The sequence below is a fragment of the Xyrauchen texanus genome, chromosome 24, assembly GCF_025860055.1.
Source record: "Xyrauchen texanus isolate HMW12.3.18 chromosome 24, RBS_HiC_50CHRs, whole genome shotgun sequence".
Lineage (NCBI taxonomy): Eukaryota > Metazoa > Chordata > Actinopteri > Cypriniformes > Catostomidae > Xyrauchen > Xyrauchen texanus.
The window spans coordinates 6,114,800-6,134,707 of record NC_068299.1 but is presented as its reverse complement, the minus strand read 5'-3'; the positions used below and the strand labels follow the sequence as shown (position 1 = coordinate 6,134,707).

Sequence of the window (19,908 nt, the reverse complement as noted above, 5' to 3'; positions counted from 1 at the left end):
TATTTTGAACTTTGGATGATGTTAATTGAAAAATAAAAACGAATTATGACACTATGTTTGAAGAAAACCTCACTATGCAACATTTTTCACAAGTGCCTACACTTTTTATTTACTACAAACCTGACTTGGTTACACCAGTTCTGTTTGGAGGGATGTGCCAAAATTTCAGCAGCTTGTGAGAGGCTTGTGGAAGGCTACCCAAAACATTTAAGCCAAGTTAAACAATATAAAGGCAATACTACCAAATACTAACAAAGTGTATGTAAACTTCTGACACACTGGAAATGTGATGAAAGTAATAAAACTTAAATAATTTATTCTCTCTACTATTATTCTGACATTTCACATTCTTAAAATAAAGTAGTGATCCTATCTGACCTAAGACAGGGAATGTTTTCTACGATTAAATGTCAGGAATAAAGTGAAAGCTGAGTTTAAATGTATTTGGCTAAGGTGTATACACTTCTGACTTCAACTGTATATACAGATGTACACGTTGCCTTTATCCCTCTTGAGGGCTTGATTAGCCTGATTAGGGACCGGGTGTGCAGCATCTCGACCCGGCCTCGCCTTCCTCCCTGCTACCCCGGCTTACTTGCAAACTGAGCACATTTAAATGTTAGGCAAAGAGGGAGTACGCGAGTTGATTGGCTACCCGATTACACATCAAAGGACCTATAAGTGTACACCATGTGAGTGAAATGGGTTGACAAATACTGTATGAGCAAGCTGATTGGCTGACAGATAACAAGTTCAAAGAACCTATCAGCTTGCGCCATTCAGCGTTTCATGCCTGAACATAGTTATTTACATAAAGCATCCAAATGAACCGACTCACTAAATGTGAGTTCTCAATGCTAAATATAAGTAAATTGTTTATTTTAACCAGTTCATTTACATGATCTGTCTTAAAAAACTACTGTAAAGGGATTAATGGAAAGGAGGAGGTGAATCGTCTTGACAATATAAATAAAAGTTTAATATTAAACTGAAACAAAAGACAAACACACACAGGTGTCGGGCAGCTGCCCGTAAATCTCTCTCTGTCGCACTGCTGTCTCCAGTCGCTCTTATCCCTCTCAAGGGCTTAATTTGCCTAATTAGCATCATGACCCGGCCCCGTCCTCCCCCCTGCCACACTGACTCACTTATATGATTAGTTCTCCAAAAATTTATAATTCCTCATCATGTGGTCCAAAACTTTCAAGCTCCAAAAAGGACATCATACAGTAAAGGCAGCATGATCCATACGATTTAAGAGGTTTAATCCACGTCTTCTGAAGTGTGATGATCACTTTGGGTGATAAACAGACCAAAATGTAAGTCCTTATTACCTATTCAGTGGTAGAAGAGAAAGTGTTTTGACATTGAAGAAATGACACACTTTGGATTTACTGTTCCAGTTTTATCGATGATAAAATGTCGATTACTACAGTAAAGTAATTTTGATTTAGCCGGTTCACAAATTTTGTATTTACAGTCAGGCACTTACAATGACAGTACACAGTGCTGATGTAATGACCTTTGTCTCTATGTGTTTCTCATAGGCGACGGACGAGGATTCTCCTCCCAATAGCATCCTGACATACTCAATCATCTACGCCTCTAAGTTCAGGACATATTTCAGTATCAGTGTGGTGGAGGGCTACGCAGGTCTGTGTTCAGATTAGAGTTTTCCCCTAATAAGATTTCAGTGGTTGTTCAGACAGTTCACTGGTTCCATTAGGCTCTCAGCAACAAGCCCAGCATTGCTCAGTGTGTTAAATGCTTTAGAGGGAATCGGATTTGGGTTTAACGCCTTTAAGCGTGCAAATACTTTTAGAGAAGCCTTTGTAACCTTTGGTATTTAATAAATGGATTATAGATGGCTGTCTATTATTCATGAGTTGTTGTTTATGATTTGCTTTTCTACAATGATTTGATATGTCTAAACCCCTGTTTTTTATGTATCTTCTCAGTCGTCATGGTGAATCGTCCTCTGGATTATGAGCAAGCTCCTGGTGGAATGATCTATCTGACTCTGATGGCCAAAGATGGGGGGAACCCATCCCTTAACAATACTGTGCCCATCACCATAGAGCTGATTGTGAGGACTAAACCTTAGCCTTGTGAACGATGCCTTTTTCACACATCGATAATCAAACATTTTTCCTGCTGATTAACGATTTATATCTGCATTTTATTAGATATAACTAGGACTACTCATTACACAATAGTCTTTGTCTCTTTTTACATATTTCTCAACACAAATTTGGTGAAGTGTGAGCAGCAGCGTAACTTAAAGAGGGCAACACAACGGACATATCTGGTAAACGACATGGCACATGTTAAAATTCAAAACAATTATTTTTTGATGTAGATACATGTACCGCCACTCGCAGCTCAAAATTCTGTAGCGCCACAGAGCTCAACTCGCATAGTTTTCCATTAAATTGGAAGCAAATCATTTTCAAAGTACATCGATTATTTGTTTTAGCCATAACTGTATGATATATTGTGTATATGGGTCTTTCATATAGCCTACAAAATGTATTTTCATTTACAAGCATGTCTTTTTGTGGTTTGACAACTTGAATGAAGCTTATTCAAGGCTATATTCAGAGAAATTGCATAATAACATTTGACATTTACATTTTACATGCATCAAACCCTTGGTCTTGGTGTTGCTAGCGCCATGCACTATAAGTCATAATTGGAATCATTATAAACTTCGTCATTTCTCTTTGTTCAGTTTACGTCGTTACATCAGTTTCATACACTAACCTGCAAACACACCAACGTCACTTTGTTTATTCTTGAAGAAGTAAAACCTTTGTAAATTTTGTGTGTGAATTTTGACTAGATTCACATCTTTGGACTACCACCTGCACTGCATCAATGCGTCTTATGTGTCATAGCTGCAGTGCTGGGTAGATTACTTCTGAATTGTAATCTGGTTCTGATTACAAATTTCATGACAAAAACTGCAGTTGGTAATGCAATCACATATATAACATTTTGGGGGTAATTAATCGGATTGCTTTGGATTACTTTGGATTACTTCCAACCTAACTATTTGATTTAAGTTTATGTTTGAGTTTAACAGGCATTTCTTATGGGAGGGACATATTTCCGGGGCCATAACACAATTGTGGTCATGCAATTTTTCCATTTACAAATGCCATCCATGTGTGGTAAGAGATCAGACCAGTTATATCTAAGAATGAATGTCAAAAAAATGTCTTCAAAGTTATTATTAAAGCAAAAGTGCGTTGATTGACATTTTTGAAGCAGAGTACAAAAGCAATTCACAAAACTAAAACAATTGTTGTGGCGTTAATGCAATTGGTTTAAATTGTGAATATGAAATAATGTGTATTTGGGCATTTTGATGGACAAAACCCTTCCAAACCCATAGCTATGATGAGTATCAGGTCTGTGTGCAATTTCACAAATCAATTATTAGTTTGTAGCCTAGTGTTTCTCACTTCTATGAAAATAGAAAAACGGTCCATTCAGACTTTTACATTTTCAAATGTTTCTCTTTGGATATACCCCTGAACCCCCATACAGTATCATTCCTCAGTCACAAGGGCTTCTATGCTATCTGTATATGGATATCTGTATGTAAAGAAATATGAAAAATAATTTTAATTAAAATAATATATATATATATATATATTATACCTTCATTATGATTCAAAATGAACAGATCATCTTAAAACATTCATAACCAACTGCACTCAATTGATAAACTCTAGAAAATATTTTTATATTTTCATAGAAGATCCCTCAGACACCAATTCAATTCAATTCAATTTTATTTGTATAGCGCCTTTCACAACACACATCGTTTCAAAGCAGCTTCACAGAACATCAGCATTAACAGACGACAAAAACTGCAACGTCCATAAAGTCGATTAATCATCATTGTGTAATTTAGACAAAATTTGATTTTAATGGTTTAAAAATAATGAAATGATAATTATATTAACTCTTTCCCTTCCAAACATGGAATTTTCCGGGTTTTATGAAAAAAGCTTCCGCCAAACACGGAATTTTCCTGGTATCCGTGTTTTAGGTGGAATACGGTAAGAAAGACCCATACGCATGTTTTGAAAGAGTACGCAACTCTTTGATCAAAGAAACAGACTGCGATCGTCTTAAACGTAAGTGGAGTTTTGAGAATGTAGCTCAAAATGTAGATAGAAATGCCTTTTTCTCAGCTTTTTGTCCGAAATGTTGTTTTTGACAAAGCCTACCTTTAATGCCTTAATGGCATTAAAAATAACAAATGAAGATAAAATAAAATCGTTTTTTATTTGCCTAAAAGCAGAGGCTCAGATCTTTATTTTGATATATAGCATCTTCATATATTCATGGAATTAAATATTCTACGGGCCATTAAAGTTTTGCGAAAATCGTCAAAAACCCTGGCGGTGGCTGGCAACTTTTTTTTTTTTTTTAAACGCTGGCGGGAAAGAGTTAATAACCCCAGTGAGCAAGCCGTAGGCTGACTGTGGCAAGGAACACAAAACTCCATAAGATGTAGATTAATGGAGAAAAATAACCTTGGGAGAAACCAGACTCACTGTGGGGGCCAGTTCCCTCTGGCTAACATTATGAATGTAATGTAAATATTAATTATGTATAGGTAAAATCATGTTTTAAAATTATTAAACTAAGTGTTAAGGTGTCAGTGAGTAAAAATCGATTGTGTTTGAACTGTAAGATTAATGACCAAAGTCTTTGAAGTCCATCTAGATTAATTGTAGAGGTTCACATAGATGCAAGTGTCCCTGTCAATTGGCCGACGAAGGCTTTTGTGGGCAATAGTTAGTCTATGCATTCCATTTCACGATCGTAGTCCATCAATCGACCGCATTTAGTCATCATCATTCAGCGACATGTAGCAGTGGAGTCCAACATGAAGCAGGAATGGTGCTGGATCCAGCCGGTTCTGGTGACCTCAGGATAGGAGTCCTGAGGTTGAGACAGGGAAACAAATAAAAAGATGTAAGCGTAGATGCCATTCAATTTATTGCAGAGTTTGAGATCATGCTCAATGTTTCTAGTTCCGGCAGACTCAACTAAAGCAGCCTAAGTGTGGGATAAATTAGGTGTATGCCTGGCTAAATAGATGAGTCTTTAGTCTAGACTTAAACTGAGAGAGTGTGTCTGCATCTCGAACAGTGTTTGGGAGATTATTCCATAGTTTAGGAGCCAAATATGAAAAGGATCTTCCTCCTTTTGTGGATTTTGATATTCTAGGAACTATTAATAGGCCAGAATTTTGCGATCTTAATGAACGTGTTGGAATATAGCGTGTTAGAAGATCACTTAAGTACTAGTGGAGCTAGACCATTCAAAGCTTTGTACGTAGATAACAGAATTTTAAAATCAATATGAAATTTAACAGGTAGCCAATGTAGCGATGATAAAATGGGGCTAATATGATCATATTTCTTGGTTCTCGTCAGCACTCTGGCTGCTGCATTTTGAACCAATTGAAGTTTATTTATTGATCTTGCTGGACATCCTCCCAGTAATGCATTACAATAATCTAGTCTTGAGGTCATGAACGCATGAATTAGTTTTTCGGCATCAGCAACCGAGAGCATTTGCCTTAATTTAGCAATATTTCTTAGGTGGAAGAATGCTGTTCTACAAACATTTGTAATTTGATTTTCAAAGGACAGATTTGTATCAAATATAACACCTAAGTTCTTTGCTGTTGAAGATGATGTAACGGTACATCCATCTAGAGTCAAATTATATTTTAGTGGCTTATTTTTAGAGCTTTTTGGTCCAATAATTAGAACCTCTGTTTTGTCAGAATTGAGTAGAAGGAAATTTCTGGCCATCCAATCTTTTATTTCATTGATACACTCTGTTAATTTTGATAATTGTGAAATCTCATCAGGTTTTGAAGAAATATAAAGTTGTGTATTGTCAGCATAGCAGTGGAAACTTATTCCACGATTCCTGATAATATCTCCCAGGGGAAGCATATACATGGAGAAAAGCAGAGGCCCTAAAACTGATCCCTGTGGCACTCCATATTTTACTTTTGTTTGGTTTGACAATTCCTCATTTACATAGACAAAGTGGTAACGGTCTGCTAAATATGACCTAAACCATGCTAATGCCACTCCACAAATTCCAACATAATTCTCCAGCCTATTCAAGAGAATGTCGTGATCTATCTTGTCGAATGCAGCACTAAGATCTAAAAGCACTAGAAGAGAAATGCTGCCGCGATCAGATGATAAGAGCAAGTCATTTGTAACTCTGATAAGTGCAGTCTCTGTACTGTGATGAGGCCTAAATCCAGATTGAAATTCTTCATATATACTATTTTTCTGTAGAAATGAACATATTTGGGAGGATACTACCCTTTCTAGTATTTTTGACATAAACGGGAGATTTGAAATCGGTCTATAATTAGCAAGTTCTCCAGAATCAAGTTGTGGCTTCTTAATTAGCGGTTTGATAATTGCCATTTTAAAGTTTCTTGGGACATGTCCTAAGCATAGCGAGGAGTTAATGATATTAAGAAGAGGTTCTGATATTACAGGAGATACCTCTTTTAAGAGCTTAGTTGGTATTGGATCTAACAAACAAGTTGTGGCTTTTGATGTTTCGATAAGTTTTGTTAGCTCTTCATGACCTATGATAGCGAAGGATTGAAGATGCACATGAGGGAAATTAGTCGACTCTGATTTCTGAGGTGCTATGACAGATGATTGCATAATTCCAATTTTATTTCTGATTATTTCAATTTTATCTGTAAAGAAATTCATGAAGTCATTACTCTTGAGGTGTGACGTAATATCTGGTTCGGTTGAGGCTTTATTCCTAACCAATTTAGCCACAGTACTGAATAAACATCTAGGATTGTTGTGGTTATTTTCTATGAGTTTACTAAAATATGCTGACCTGGCAGCTTTTAGTGCGTGTTTGTAGCTACAGACACTATCCTTCCATGCACCCTGAAATACTTCTAATTTTGTATTTTTCCACATGCGCTCCATTTTCCGAGCTGCTCTCTTGAGAGCATGAGTGTGATCATTGTACCATGGTGCAGGGCTTATTTTTTTATTTTTTTTTTAATCGAAGTGGGGCTGACAACATCAAGGGTGCTAGAGAAGACTGCATTTAAATTTTTTGTTATTTCATCAAGTTCTTCTGGGCTTTGCGGTTTATTGAGTATATGAGATAGATCTGGAAGAGTATTAGTGAAGCTATCTTTAGTGGTCGAAAGAATAGTTCTACCTAAACGATAGCGTGGTGTAGATTGAGTAACAGTAGCTGATCGCAGCATACAAGAGACGAGGCAATGATCCGAGATGTCATCGCTCTGCTGCAGAATTTCTATATTATCAACATCAACTCCATATGAAAGAATTAAATCTAGCGTATGATTATGGCGATGAGTTGGTCCTGTTACATTTTGTCTGACTCCGAGAGAGTTGAGAATATCGATAAATGCTAATCCCAATGTATCATTTTCATTATCTATGTGAATGTTGAAGTCACCAACAATTAAGGCTCTATCTACAGTAACTACAAGATCTGATAGAAAATTTGAAAATTCACTAAGGAAATCTGAATAATGCCCGGGTGATCTATACACTGTAGCAAGGGTAAAGGACGACAGAGATTTTTTATTTATATTTGTATTTGACGGTGTCACATTAAGCATTATTAGTTCAAAAGACTTACATTTATATCCTGTCCTCTGAGTAACACCAAAAACTTCACTGTAAATTGTAGCAACACCTCCTCCTCGGCCCTTCAGACGAGGCTCATGTTTATAACAATAACCTGGGGAGTAGATTCATTTAAACTAATATATTCATCCGGTTTAAGCCAGGTTTCAGTCAAACAGAGCGCATCCAATCTATGATCTGTAATCATTTCATTGACAATTAGTGCTTTGGTAGCAAGAGATCTAATGTTTAGTAGCCCTATTTTTATATGATGTTTATTTTTAATTTGTTTGTTTTGTTCAAGTTTGACCTTAATCAAATTTTTTCTAAATGATTTAGTGAGGGTATTGTGTTTGATAGTTCGGGGAACAGACACAGTCTCTATGAGATATCTAGGTGATACTGTCTCTATGTGTTGTAGTTTATGTGACCTGTGTGACGTCTCATGGCAGCTAGCAGACGTTCGGATTAACCAGTTTGTCTGCTTCCTGACCTGGGCCCCAGTTAGTCAATTAATATCATTAAGTCTATGAGCCAAATTACTAGAGAGGAGAGCGGCACCTTCCCTGGAGGGATGGAGTCCGTCTCTCTTTAGCAGGTCAGGTCTACCCCAAAAACTTTTCCAATTGTCTATAAATCCTATTTTATTCTGCACCACTGCATTGGCTGTGTCTGGGGCCCCAAACACAGTTTTGTAAAGACTATTTAGACTGTTTAGGATTTTGTTTTCTCTTCTTATTTTTGAAATTCAAAAAAAAAATGTGCTATGTGCAAATGTGATTGAATATCATGATAAATATCGATATCGAATTATATGAAAAAGAATATTGTGATAATATGTTTTGCCCAGCTCTACCCCCTTGTGGTCTCCCACAGCTATTTCACCAGACTACATTGAATGGAATGCCAACTGACAGTGCATTGGACAAGGCTCATATTAATTTATCAATGCCTCAAAAACATATTGAGAAAATAATGTGCCGATCAAAAATCGATGTATTGATATTTTATAACATTACATCTAAACTCCCCTGCTCAGTTAATTATTCATTCCAGAGTAAATGCCCAGTGTATACTCAAGAGAACTTGACTTTAGGGTCAGCAAAGAACCCTCTTTTATCAAGAAGCTTTTTAATCACACACATGCACAAACACACCCCCTTAGACACAGATTAAGGAATTCTGGATTCACTGGTTTTCTCTGAGCACCTCTGAATGGGACGGTTAATCCATCCACACATTCACTTCTCTATAACTTTTCCTGCTCTCTTTTTCTCTATTATGATTACAATCAGAATCATTGCATCTGAATGACAGCAGGGGTTTGTCACATCCATTTTACTGGTGTGTGTGTGTTTGTGTTTGCGTGTGTGCGCGTTATAACTGAACATTAAGCAGAATTCAAGTGGTAAGTCAGTGTATGTGCCTGATATCTAATAATTTCACATCGCCACAGCCTGTGAGTTTCCATTAAACCCCAAAAGCACTCCATCACTTCATTCAATTACATCCGAGAGCAGTTTGTTCCCTGTGGAAAATTAATGAGTTAATATTTAAAGGCTTTTTAGATACTCCCTACAAACATTAACTCCCTCTCTCCCTTTGCAGGACCAAAACGACAACCCTCCCGAGTTCAGCCTTCCATCTTACATTATCAACATACCAGAGAATATCGTAGCAGGTACATTTACAAATATATTATCCAAATCAATTATATATAAATACATATACACCAATCAGCAAAAACATTAAAACCACCTGCCTAATATTGTGTAGGTCCCCCTTGTGCAGCCAAAACAGCGCCAACCTACGTCTCTGAAAAGCACTCTGAGATGCTATTCTTCTCACCGCAATTGTACAGAGTGGTTATCGGAGTTACCGTAGACTTTGTCAGTTTGAACCAGTCTGGCCGTTTTCTGTTGCCCTCTCTCATCAACAAGGCATTTCAAAAACAAAAAACTGTCTTGCTGATGAGAGAGATCAACAGAGAATGGCCAGACTAGTTCAAACAGACAAAGTCTATGGTAACTCAGATAACCACTCTGTACAATTGTGTTGAGAAGAATGCTATTCTGAGATGCAGGCTGGCGCTGTTTTGGTGGCTACAGGGGGACCTACACAATATTAGGCAGGTGGATTTAATGCTGTGGCTGTGTGTGTGTGTATATATATACAGACACATACACATGTGACACATCTACAATGCTCAAAACCTCACAACAATATAACTAGATTCCTGTCAGCAATGATTTACAGCAGTCAGCCAGCTGTGCACTAGTTCTGTTCCACACCAATGTAATATTTTTGTATGAATAAGTGCCGTTTTCCCAGAGCTATGGCACAGTCTTGGTTTCATGGTCGAGTTTTGTTTCAATTTCCAGTTGTTTAACACCCCCCACAGCCTAAAACCTAAACTTTTCTAAAGCTAACACTGTTCTTTTACTGCCTTTCAAGCACTGCTATTTCCTTCATAACATGTAAATCTAGGTTAAATTAAGCAGGTTCAATTCCTCCAATAACCCTTTGTCTGTGCACTGCATCACTCTGCACACACTACAAAGCTTCAACAATATGTTTATTTGTGTCTTACTTTCACGTCTTATAATTTCATTCCTTTTAGTTACTTTCTTTATTTCCTTCTATATCATTTTATTTATTTTAATTGAGCAAGAAGGTCAGATGCAGAGGAAAAAGCGAGAGAAACAGCGAAGTGCATGATTCTTATGCATTTATTCACTCAATTTCTCAATGCTTTTATTCCACACAATAGACTCGTCTCCAATCATCAGATGAAATTACATTTGCTCTGCCCAGCATCTGTCAAAACCCTGCATGCTGTTGTGCATTTGTGTGTGTGTGTGTGTCACTCTCAGACTACTGTTCGCATTCCTCTATACTCTGATAATCCTGAAATCCATAACACTTCCTCCATCATGGCACAGTGCTTTAAACATTGTCCACTTTCTGTCTAAAGAACGTCCCTCACACTTTGCTTGTCTTTTCATACAACTGTCTGTCTCACACAATCATTATCTGATGATTTGTTTACATCCTCTTACCTTTCTTTTTATCTGTCTTGTGCATGATTGGTTGCCTCTGTCTGTCTCTCTTTCAGGAGCGACAGTGTTGTTTGTGAACGCCACAGATCTGGACGCGTCTCTGGAGTTTGGTCAGGCCTCTCTCATCTACTCCTTGCAGGGCAGCTCTCAGTTCAGACTCAACACTCGCTCAGGTAGGCTAAGGGACACTTATTCTCTTTAAATGTGAGTGATATATCAGCCAGGCCAATTTATAAGCTGATTTATGGCCATGTTGAGACTTCTGGCATCAGCGTGCCTGCCTATGTGGTCAATTAACAGAAGTGTTAGTTCTCCAAGGCTTACCAACAGCCTTTTTAAATGAATCGTGCATATTTTCATATATTTTTAGTGAATATTTAATAAATATTGCATAAGATTAATTTAATTTCTGTCATTATTTTAAGGAATAGTTCACCCAAAAAAGAAAATTCTCTCATTTACTCATGCCATCCCAGATGTGTGTTACTTCTGCCTTCTGCAGAACCCTAATGCAGAATTTTAGAAGAATATTTCAGCTCTGTAGGTCCATACAATACAAGTGAATGGTGGCTAGAACTTTGAAGCTCCAAAAATGTCATAAAGGCAGCATAAAAGTCATCCATAAAGGCCTGTTCACACCAAGAAGGATAACTATAATGATAACTATAAAGATAACTATATTAGCATCCACACCACCAACAGAGGATAATGTTCTGTTTATTCTAAATGATGTTCACAGTCCAAAAAATGACCTGCTACTGCTCTACATTTAGCAAAGAAACCAAAAGAAAAACAGACGAATACATCTTCAAAGGAGACAAGACAATGTTGCCGACATTATCGCTGGATACCCAAGTTAATTTTATGCTACAAGTTTGCGATACCTTTTCATTATTTCATATCTGTTAATTGATATTTACAAACATTGTGGCTCAAGCCCTTTAAAGTTGGATGTTTTTATTGCTCATTGGCTGGGAAAAAAACACTTTGAAAGTGATCCAAATGATATATTTACACGGTGAAATTGTGCCGTGTACGCAACTATACTCTTATAGTAAAAACTATTTTTAAAACTTTATGGTTGTAGTTATTGTTATAGTTATTGTTCTTGGAGGCCTTAAGACTCCAGTGGTTAAACCCATGTCTTCTGAAGTAATATGATAGGTGTGGGTGAGAAACAGATCAATATTTAATTCCTTTTTTACTATAAATCTCCACTTTCACTTTCACATTATTATTCTCAAAGTTGGTCAAAGTTGGAGATTTATAGTAAAAAAGGACTTACATATTGATCTGTTTCTCACCCTCACTTATTTCGCTTCAGAAGATGGGTTTAACCAGTGCAGTTATATGGATTACTTTTATGCAGCCTTTATCTGCTTTTTGGAGCGTTAAAGTTCTGGCCACCATCCACTTGCATTGAATGGACCTACAGAGATGAGATATTCTTCTAAAAATCTTAATTTGTGTTCAGCAGAGGAAAGAAAGTTATACACACCTGGAATGGCATGAGGGGGAGTAAATAAAAATACTATTTTAAGTTTTGGGTGAACTATTTCTTTTAATTATATGAAATAGGAGGTTACACAAATAAACCGTTTATCTTGGGTTAATATATTACATAAATTTTTTACATTCTATATTTTACATAAGGCACAATTCATTAACTTTTTCAAATAAAATTTGAGTTAGCGAATATTTTCTCTTGGCACCAAATTGACACTCACAAACAGAAATCACATTTGCCTAAGGAGGTCACCATAACTGTAAGTTATTGTGTGTGTAGGAGAGATCACCACCACTGCTCTATTGGATCGAGAAGTGAAGTCAGAGTATATTCTGATCGTACGGGCCGTGGATGGAGGAGTGGGGCCGCAGCAGAAGACTGGCATCGCCACGGTAACTGCTAACTCTTTGATCCAGTGCAGACAGACGTATCTGCCTTCATCCCTGATAAACCTGTCACTGCTCTCTCTCTCTCTCTCTCTCTCTCTCTCTCTCTCTCTCTCTCTCTCTCTCTCTATATTGCTCAGAGTTTCAAATTTCAAAATTAAATGAGTAAACTCTAATATTATACAATACGATTACACTTTATTCATCCCCGGATGGAAATTGAGGCATTACAACAGCAGAAACATAAATAAAAACCAAGGACAAAAAATAACAGTACAGTAAATAATAATAATAAAATGTTTATTATTAAACTATACAATTAAACTATACAAATGCTGTATAAACATGGCTAACTGCAAAAATGCCAGTACAATCGCAGAGCTTCAACACCACATTGTCAGAAGATCTCAACCAGTCCATTTATGTCCAACACTGCTACTCATAATAGTGCTTTTCAATGGCTACAAGGCAGTACAACTCTATCAGTGAGTAAGAATGTGGATACATTTTCTAACCATATGCTAATACTGCTCATAATTCAATCTAGTGCACTTTTATACATCCTGATGGCTGCAGGTATGAAGGACCTTAAATAGTGATTTTTCTCAAACTGAGGAGGAATTAGTCTCCTACTGAATGTGCTTTCCTGTGCAACAGCACTGCTTTGTAGTGGGTGAGAGGTGTTGTGCACAATGCCAGAGAGCTTAGCCAGCATTCTTCTCTCCATCACCATCTCCAGAGGGTCAAGACTGATCCCCAAACAGAGCTGGATTTCCTTATCAGTATAGTTAGTCTGTTCAAGTCACCAGACCTAACGCTGCTTCCTCAACACACAAGAGCATAAAAGAGTACTGCTGCCACCACAGCCTCATAGAAGGAATGTAGCATTACCCATCGAACTCCAAAAAAAAATCAAGTAGACTTTGGCCTTTTTATGTACAATGTCAGAGTTGGTGGCCCAGCCCAGTTTATTGTCCAAGTACTCTCCAAGGGTATTTATAGGAGGTAACTATCTGAATATCCTCCCCATGAATGCTAACTGCTGACAGTGCAGGTTTTGCCAACCACCATCTCTTTGGTATTTTTGGTGTTATGCTGGAGATGGTTCTGTTTACACCAACCCACAAAGTTCTCCACCAGGTTCCTGTACTCCTCTTCCTGTCCCTCGCGGACACACCCCATGGCCACAGAGTCATCAGAACATTTCTGAAGGTGGCATGCATATTTAAAATCAGAGGTGTAAAAGGTGAATAGAAAAGGTGCCAAGACAGTCCCCTGAGGCACACCTTCATTGCTGACTGTCAAATTTGAAACACAGTTCTGTAGGCGAACGTACTGCGGTCTGCCCGTCAGATAATCCGTTATCCATGTTACAGTATGTGCATCCCTTATAAAACCTTATAATTAAAAATTGCAAAACAGATAGTTCCGGCTCTAAAATCTGTTGAACTGCATTCAAAGTCATAGTAAATGAGTTAATATGAACATACCTGTGGCATGTTTAGTTCTACAATAACGTACCAAGTCTACATCCAGATGTCATCATCTACAATATCCCCTAAGAATTATAGATTTTTCTTGATGGAAGTATTGTTTATCATCAATGTTATAATTATTGATAAATTTCATTATTTATATAAAATGTATGCATTTCAATTTTTACTGTATCTGTTGTTTTATAAAAGCAATAAGCCATTCAAAGGCCATGTGTTACAGTGATTTTACACAAAGCAGATTACTGTATCACTGAGTGTATAGTGGCTTAGAGTGCATCAGGCCATTCATTGAAAAAATGAATTGTGAAATATGATGACAGTAATGAAAGACATGTATCTCTCCCTGTAGGTGAACATAACTATACTGGACATGAACGATAATGTCCCCTTGTGGCGAGATGAGCCATATCAAGTAAATGTTGTGGAGATGAGTCCTATCGATACTGACGTCATTTCTGTGAGTGCACTTACCTGACCTTAACCCCTAAGTTGACTCTTTAAAATCAAACTGCCTTGCATGCACGTTGAATATGTGGGGGATGAGGGGGATGTGCCCCCCGCACTTCAATAGCCCCAAAGTTCGCCCCCAGCACTTTTTCACTAGGCAAATGTGTTAACGTTGTGTTAAAGGCAGATGTGTATATGTATTAATGCCAATGTTAAAATTCATTGGTCAGAATCTTAAGAGACGATAGCTGCTCAGCCACATGCTACATGAGCTCGTCATTTAGCGTGATTTCCATTCAAGCAATGTAAGTTGTCGTGTGGCATCTGTTGATGTTTTTGATGATGATCTATGATATTATTATGGAGTTATAGCTGGCATCTGAAAGCGGAAGAAGCTTTATTTTAGTTATGCATGCATTTGGTACTCGGGCTTATTAAACACAAATTAATTTACGCTTTTCAACTAACACTAGATCACAGCGAGTGTGACAACTGTGCCAGAGCGTACAGTTCTTTTGCAATTGACGTCCACTTTGACAATTGTGTTAGTCACTCACAGCAAGAATGGCAGGCACAAGTTAAAAGCTGAAAAAGTCTACATGTAATGATCATTCTGTATAATACAGCAGCATACTGTTGCTTTACTGTCGGAATTTAACTAGAAGTAGAGAAGTAGGTCTGTAAATTAAAATTGGCCATATTATTTGTGTATTATGAGATGAGTATTATGGATTATGTGAGATGGCCTATAAAATCTAAAGTTATCCAATCAAAGAGTGAGTTTTTCTCTCTAGCTATCTGCTGTCAAATTCTGCCCCACAAAGGCAAAATGCAGTAACTATGCCAACACTGAAACTGAGAAAATTGGCTTTAAAGTTTTTTGATTTTACAGCAAAATGTTAATTATAAAATGTTCACGCTTGAGTCAAACCTGTCTGTTGAGGGACAGATCATTGTTAAAAGTGGAGCTATTTGTTCCTAACCTAATAAGTTCATTTATTTATGTTAAATAATATTTTTTTACTTAAAGTAAACATTTACCAGTAATTTAGATGTTACCAAATTAAGCAAATTTTTAGGTTAACATTTTTTTCTAAAGAGACCCGTCACAACTCAATTTTGACTAAATCTGCTGTTACTGTATTTTGCCTTTTGAAGGTCTGTATTGTTTTATTTAACAATAATAATAATAATAATTATTATTTTCTTTTTTTACCAATTTCATATATATACTGCATATGTAAAAACATTTTGGCAGGTGACTTGTGTTAAGTAAAAATGTTCTTCATATGGTTACATGTAAATTAACTGTTTCTTTTTTTTTTTTAAATGAAAATATAATTTATTATAAATAAATCAGCCTGATTGCAGTAAACCAATACCTTTTTTTTTTTTTTGTGTTAGATCTGGTAGAAATAGATCCACTATGTAAAAGTTACCACTTTTACAGTGTTGGCTATTTGATGTCTAAAGATTTCTGGTAAATGAAAATATGAAATTCCAAGTGCTCTCTTTTAATTTGACCCTATATTGGTTACTTCAACAGTTACTTCATAAAGTTAATTCTGGACTTATATACTATAAAAATATACTTATATATACTCATGATTGTCTTTCTCTAAACATTCTGTCCCCCTCACTTTTGAGTGATTGTAATGCCCCTGCTGCCTTGATATGCTTCTTAGCTGTGTGTGTGTGTGTGTGTGTGTGTGTGTGTGTATAACTTTTTTGATCCTCTCGAGCATAATTACAGACTGTATACTGTACATAAAAATAAATGTGGTTTACTTAGACAAATAGATCATCCATGAATGGAAACTCTGTCATTATTTACTCATCCTGATGTTGTTCCAAACCTGGAGTAGACACAAAAGGAGTAGTATTTAAAAGAAAATCTGTATGCAGCTCTTATCTATGACACTTCTAAAGATGTCATGTTGAAATTGAACACAAGTGCAAATTAGATTTGAGAGCTATGGCGGAGGGGAAGATTATCAGTGAATAATTATTTAAATTTCAGTCTGTTCTTCACAAAAAGCTGACACATTGCTTCAGAGGACTTGGAATATAGTGTACAAGCGAAACAGACTATATTTATGGTTCTTTTATTGTGTTGTTCTTGACTTGTTTTTATTATTATTTGACAGAGGTTGGTATGGTTAGACTAGTTCAACTTAAAAATGACTAAAATAGTGTAGCTGTCTTACAAGGTGTCTGTAAAATACAGTACAACAGTTTGAAAGAAGAGATAAAGAAATCTCCCAGTTCTGTAGCAGGTCTGATCCTAAAGTCAAGAAGTAAACATAGTTAGTGGTATTGATTTTATGAGTTATAATCCCCCCTGTACCCAGAGGTTTTCATCTTCTCTGCGTCTAGATAAAACCCTCTGTGCCTGCCTTATCAGCCTGAAGTGTTCAGGTTAAAGGTGATCTTGCCTCCAGAAACCCCAGACAAAAACCCTCTGCTTGTTGAGGTGTTTCATCCTGGCTTTGGCTGAGAGTATTTTGTTAAATTTGCCCCTGATTGTCCATTAATTAACAAGCCAGTACTGAACCTCATTAAGAGGTTTCGTTGACTAATTAAAATGTAGCCTAGAATCAAGCGCATACTTGATTACCCTACTGGACACTGTGCAGGAGAGAGAGAGTGATAAAAAAAGAACAAAGGAAGAAATGGATGGGTCATTTAAATCACAGAACTGAGACTATGTAAAAATGTATTTCTTAAAGCATGTGCTTTGCTCAGGTTCTTAGTTAAGTAATCACTGAAGGATCCATTATTCCACTTATCGGACAACAAACTGGCATACTGTGGTGTAATCATCCATTTAAAATAGGAGCTCATCCCAGAAGGGAAAATTAGATTATTATTTAAACTCTTGTCTCTCTAAACCTGCATGACTTACTTTCTTCCATGAAACACTAAGGGAGAAGTGTTGAAGAAATTCCAAGATTCGCTTTTCCCACCAAAGAAAACAAAGTAGCGTAAAGTGACCATCATTATCATAAAATAATTGTTCATCTACTTTTGTGATCCACAGAAGAAAGTAATGGGAAGAATGGGTTTGGGACAACATGAGGGTGAGTAATTGATGACATAATTTAACATTTTGGGTGAAATATCCATTAAGCTAATATTGTACATGGAACATTTGTTTAACAGCATCTGTAAACAGCTGTTTGCTAAATGTCTGTGTATGTGAGAAATATCCTCCACAGAGTTTAAATCAATTAGATTAACTTTACATTACACCTGTGCTCTACATCATCCGAGCAGGTTTAAATGCTCCAATCAGTGGAGAACAGAGACGTCTAGTCCTTCTTATTTTAATAATTATAGACCTACAGAACCTTTGTTCTCTAATGACCAATTAAGTGATTTTCAGTGCTTCTCCTTCAGCAGAGTGAATAATAGATTGGCTCTTAAAAAAAAAAAAAAAAAAAGATCAGCCAGTTTTATACAGTTGGGCCGCCCCATGCATAAATCTCCCATCATGCCGTTCTCTGGGGAGAGCTTGGTGTGATTTAATTTCTGTCGTGCCTTTAGACCCTGATCGGCTGACAAGTGCCCAAAACCCCTCTAAAATCAGCAAATAGACCAGCTTGACAGCCTCGCTGAGATGTTATTTAGCTGGTCTTGCTGGCCTCCCAGCCTAGTAAAGCTGATATTCAGCGGTTTAGATGGTCTTCCAGCCTAGCCAAGGTGGTCTTCAGCTAGTCTAGCTGTTCTCTAACCCTGGTTAAGGTCATCTTTAGCTGGTCTTCCAGCCTAGCCAAGGTGGTCTTCAACTGGTCTTGCTGGTCTCCCAGTCTAGTAAAGCTGGTCTTCATTGGTCTAGCTGGTCTCCAAGCCTGGCCACGGTTGACTTCAGGTGGTCTAGCTGGTCTTCTAGCCTGGCCAAAGTGGTCTTCAACTGGTCTTGTTGGTCTCCCAGTCTAGTAAAGCTGGTCTTCATCTGGACTAGCTGGTCTTGATCCTGGCCAAGGTGTTCTTCAGCTTGTCAAGCTGGTCTTCTGCTGGTCTAGCTGGTCTCCAAGCCTGGCGACGGTGGTCTTCAGCTTGTCAAGCTTGTCTTCTGATGGTCAAGCTTGGCTTCTGCTGGTCTAGCTGGTCTCCCAGCCAGGTCAAGGAAATCTTCAGCCTAGTAAAGCTGGTCTTAAGCTAGTCTAGCTGGTCTCCGAACCTGGCTAATGGGGTCTTCAGCTGGACAAGTTGGTCTTCCAGCCTAGTAAAGTTGGTCCTCAGCTGGTCTGGCTGGTCTTTGAGCCTGGCCAAGGTGGACTTCAGCTGGTCTAGCTCATCACCTAGCCTGGTCAAGCTGGTCTTCAGGTGGTATGGCTTGTCTCCAAGCCTGGCCAAGGTGGTCTTCAGCTGGAAGAGTTTGTCTTCCAGCTGAATAAGGACCTGATACCCCTTTATAACCAGACAACTGACTTGGCTGACCAGGCTGGGAGACCAGTAAATGACAATAACCCAGATTAGTGGTGTTCCCTGTTGAAAAAATATTTAAACCATGAAAAAACTAGCTGAAGACCACCCTAAGGTGGTTTACTGGTCTTAGCTGGTCTTTCAGCCTGGTCAGCCTGGTCTGTTTCCTCATTTTAGAGAGGTATAAGGTACTTATCAGCTGGGAGAACAGCTGACCAACCAGCCTGACCAGCTTAAGACCACTTTGGCCATGCTGATAGACTACTTAGACCAGTTGAAAACTATTTTAACTAGGCTAAGAGACCAGCTAAATATCAGCAAACCATCTTAGGGTGTTCCCTGCTAAAGAAAACATCTTAAACCAGCCTTAGAAGGGTAGTTAGTGTTTAGCTGGTCTTCAGCTAATCTAGCTGGTCTCTCAGCCTGATCAAGTTGGTTTAGTTGTCCGACCAGCTGACAAGTGCCCCAAACCCCCTTAAAACCAGCAAACAAACCAGCCTGTCCAGGCGGAGAACCAGCTAAGATGAATCCTAAGGCCAGCTTGTTGTTTTCAGGGGTGTTGTGACTTATTTCCCCTTCTTTTTTCATCTCTTTTTCTCCTTCTCTCTATTTCTCTCTAGGTATTAGCAGTGGACCCTGATTATGGTGATAATGGGACGGTGGTGTACTCTATAAATCCAGAGAACCCATTCTACACCATCAACCGCAGTACTGGTAAGATCCGCACCAGTGGAGCAGTCCTAGACAGAGAGAATCGAGACACTAGAGCTGCTCAACTTATGAGGACCATAATCGTCTCTGCTACAGACCGTAAGTATCTCTCACCTGTCCCATAATGCCAGGCTCAATCTCTGAGGTCATAATAAAGACATAAAGTTTTACAGTCACCTGCAC

At 37.8% G+C, this 19,908-nt stretch overlaps 1 protein-coding gene across 1 annotated transcript in view; it reads left to right on the top strand.

Annotated features, from left to right (window-relative positions):
- Nucleotides 1–19,908, top strand: part of cdh23 (cadherin-related 23) — a 326,796-nt gene that overhangs the window by 217,134 nt on the left and 89,754 nt on the right. Inside the window, 7 exon segments of the mRNA XM_052090034.1 lie at nt 1,548–1,653; nt 1,959–2,086; nt 9,300–9,372; nt 10,807–10,923; nt 12,537–12,649; nt 14,489–14,596; nt 19,635–19,824. Coding sequence (XP_051945994.1) covers nt 1,548–1,653; nt 1,959–2,086; nt 9,300–9,372; nt 10,807–10,923; nt 12,537–12,649; nt 14,489–14,596; nt 19,635–19,824 — 835 coding nt within the window.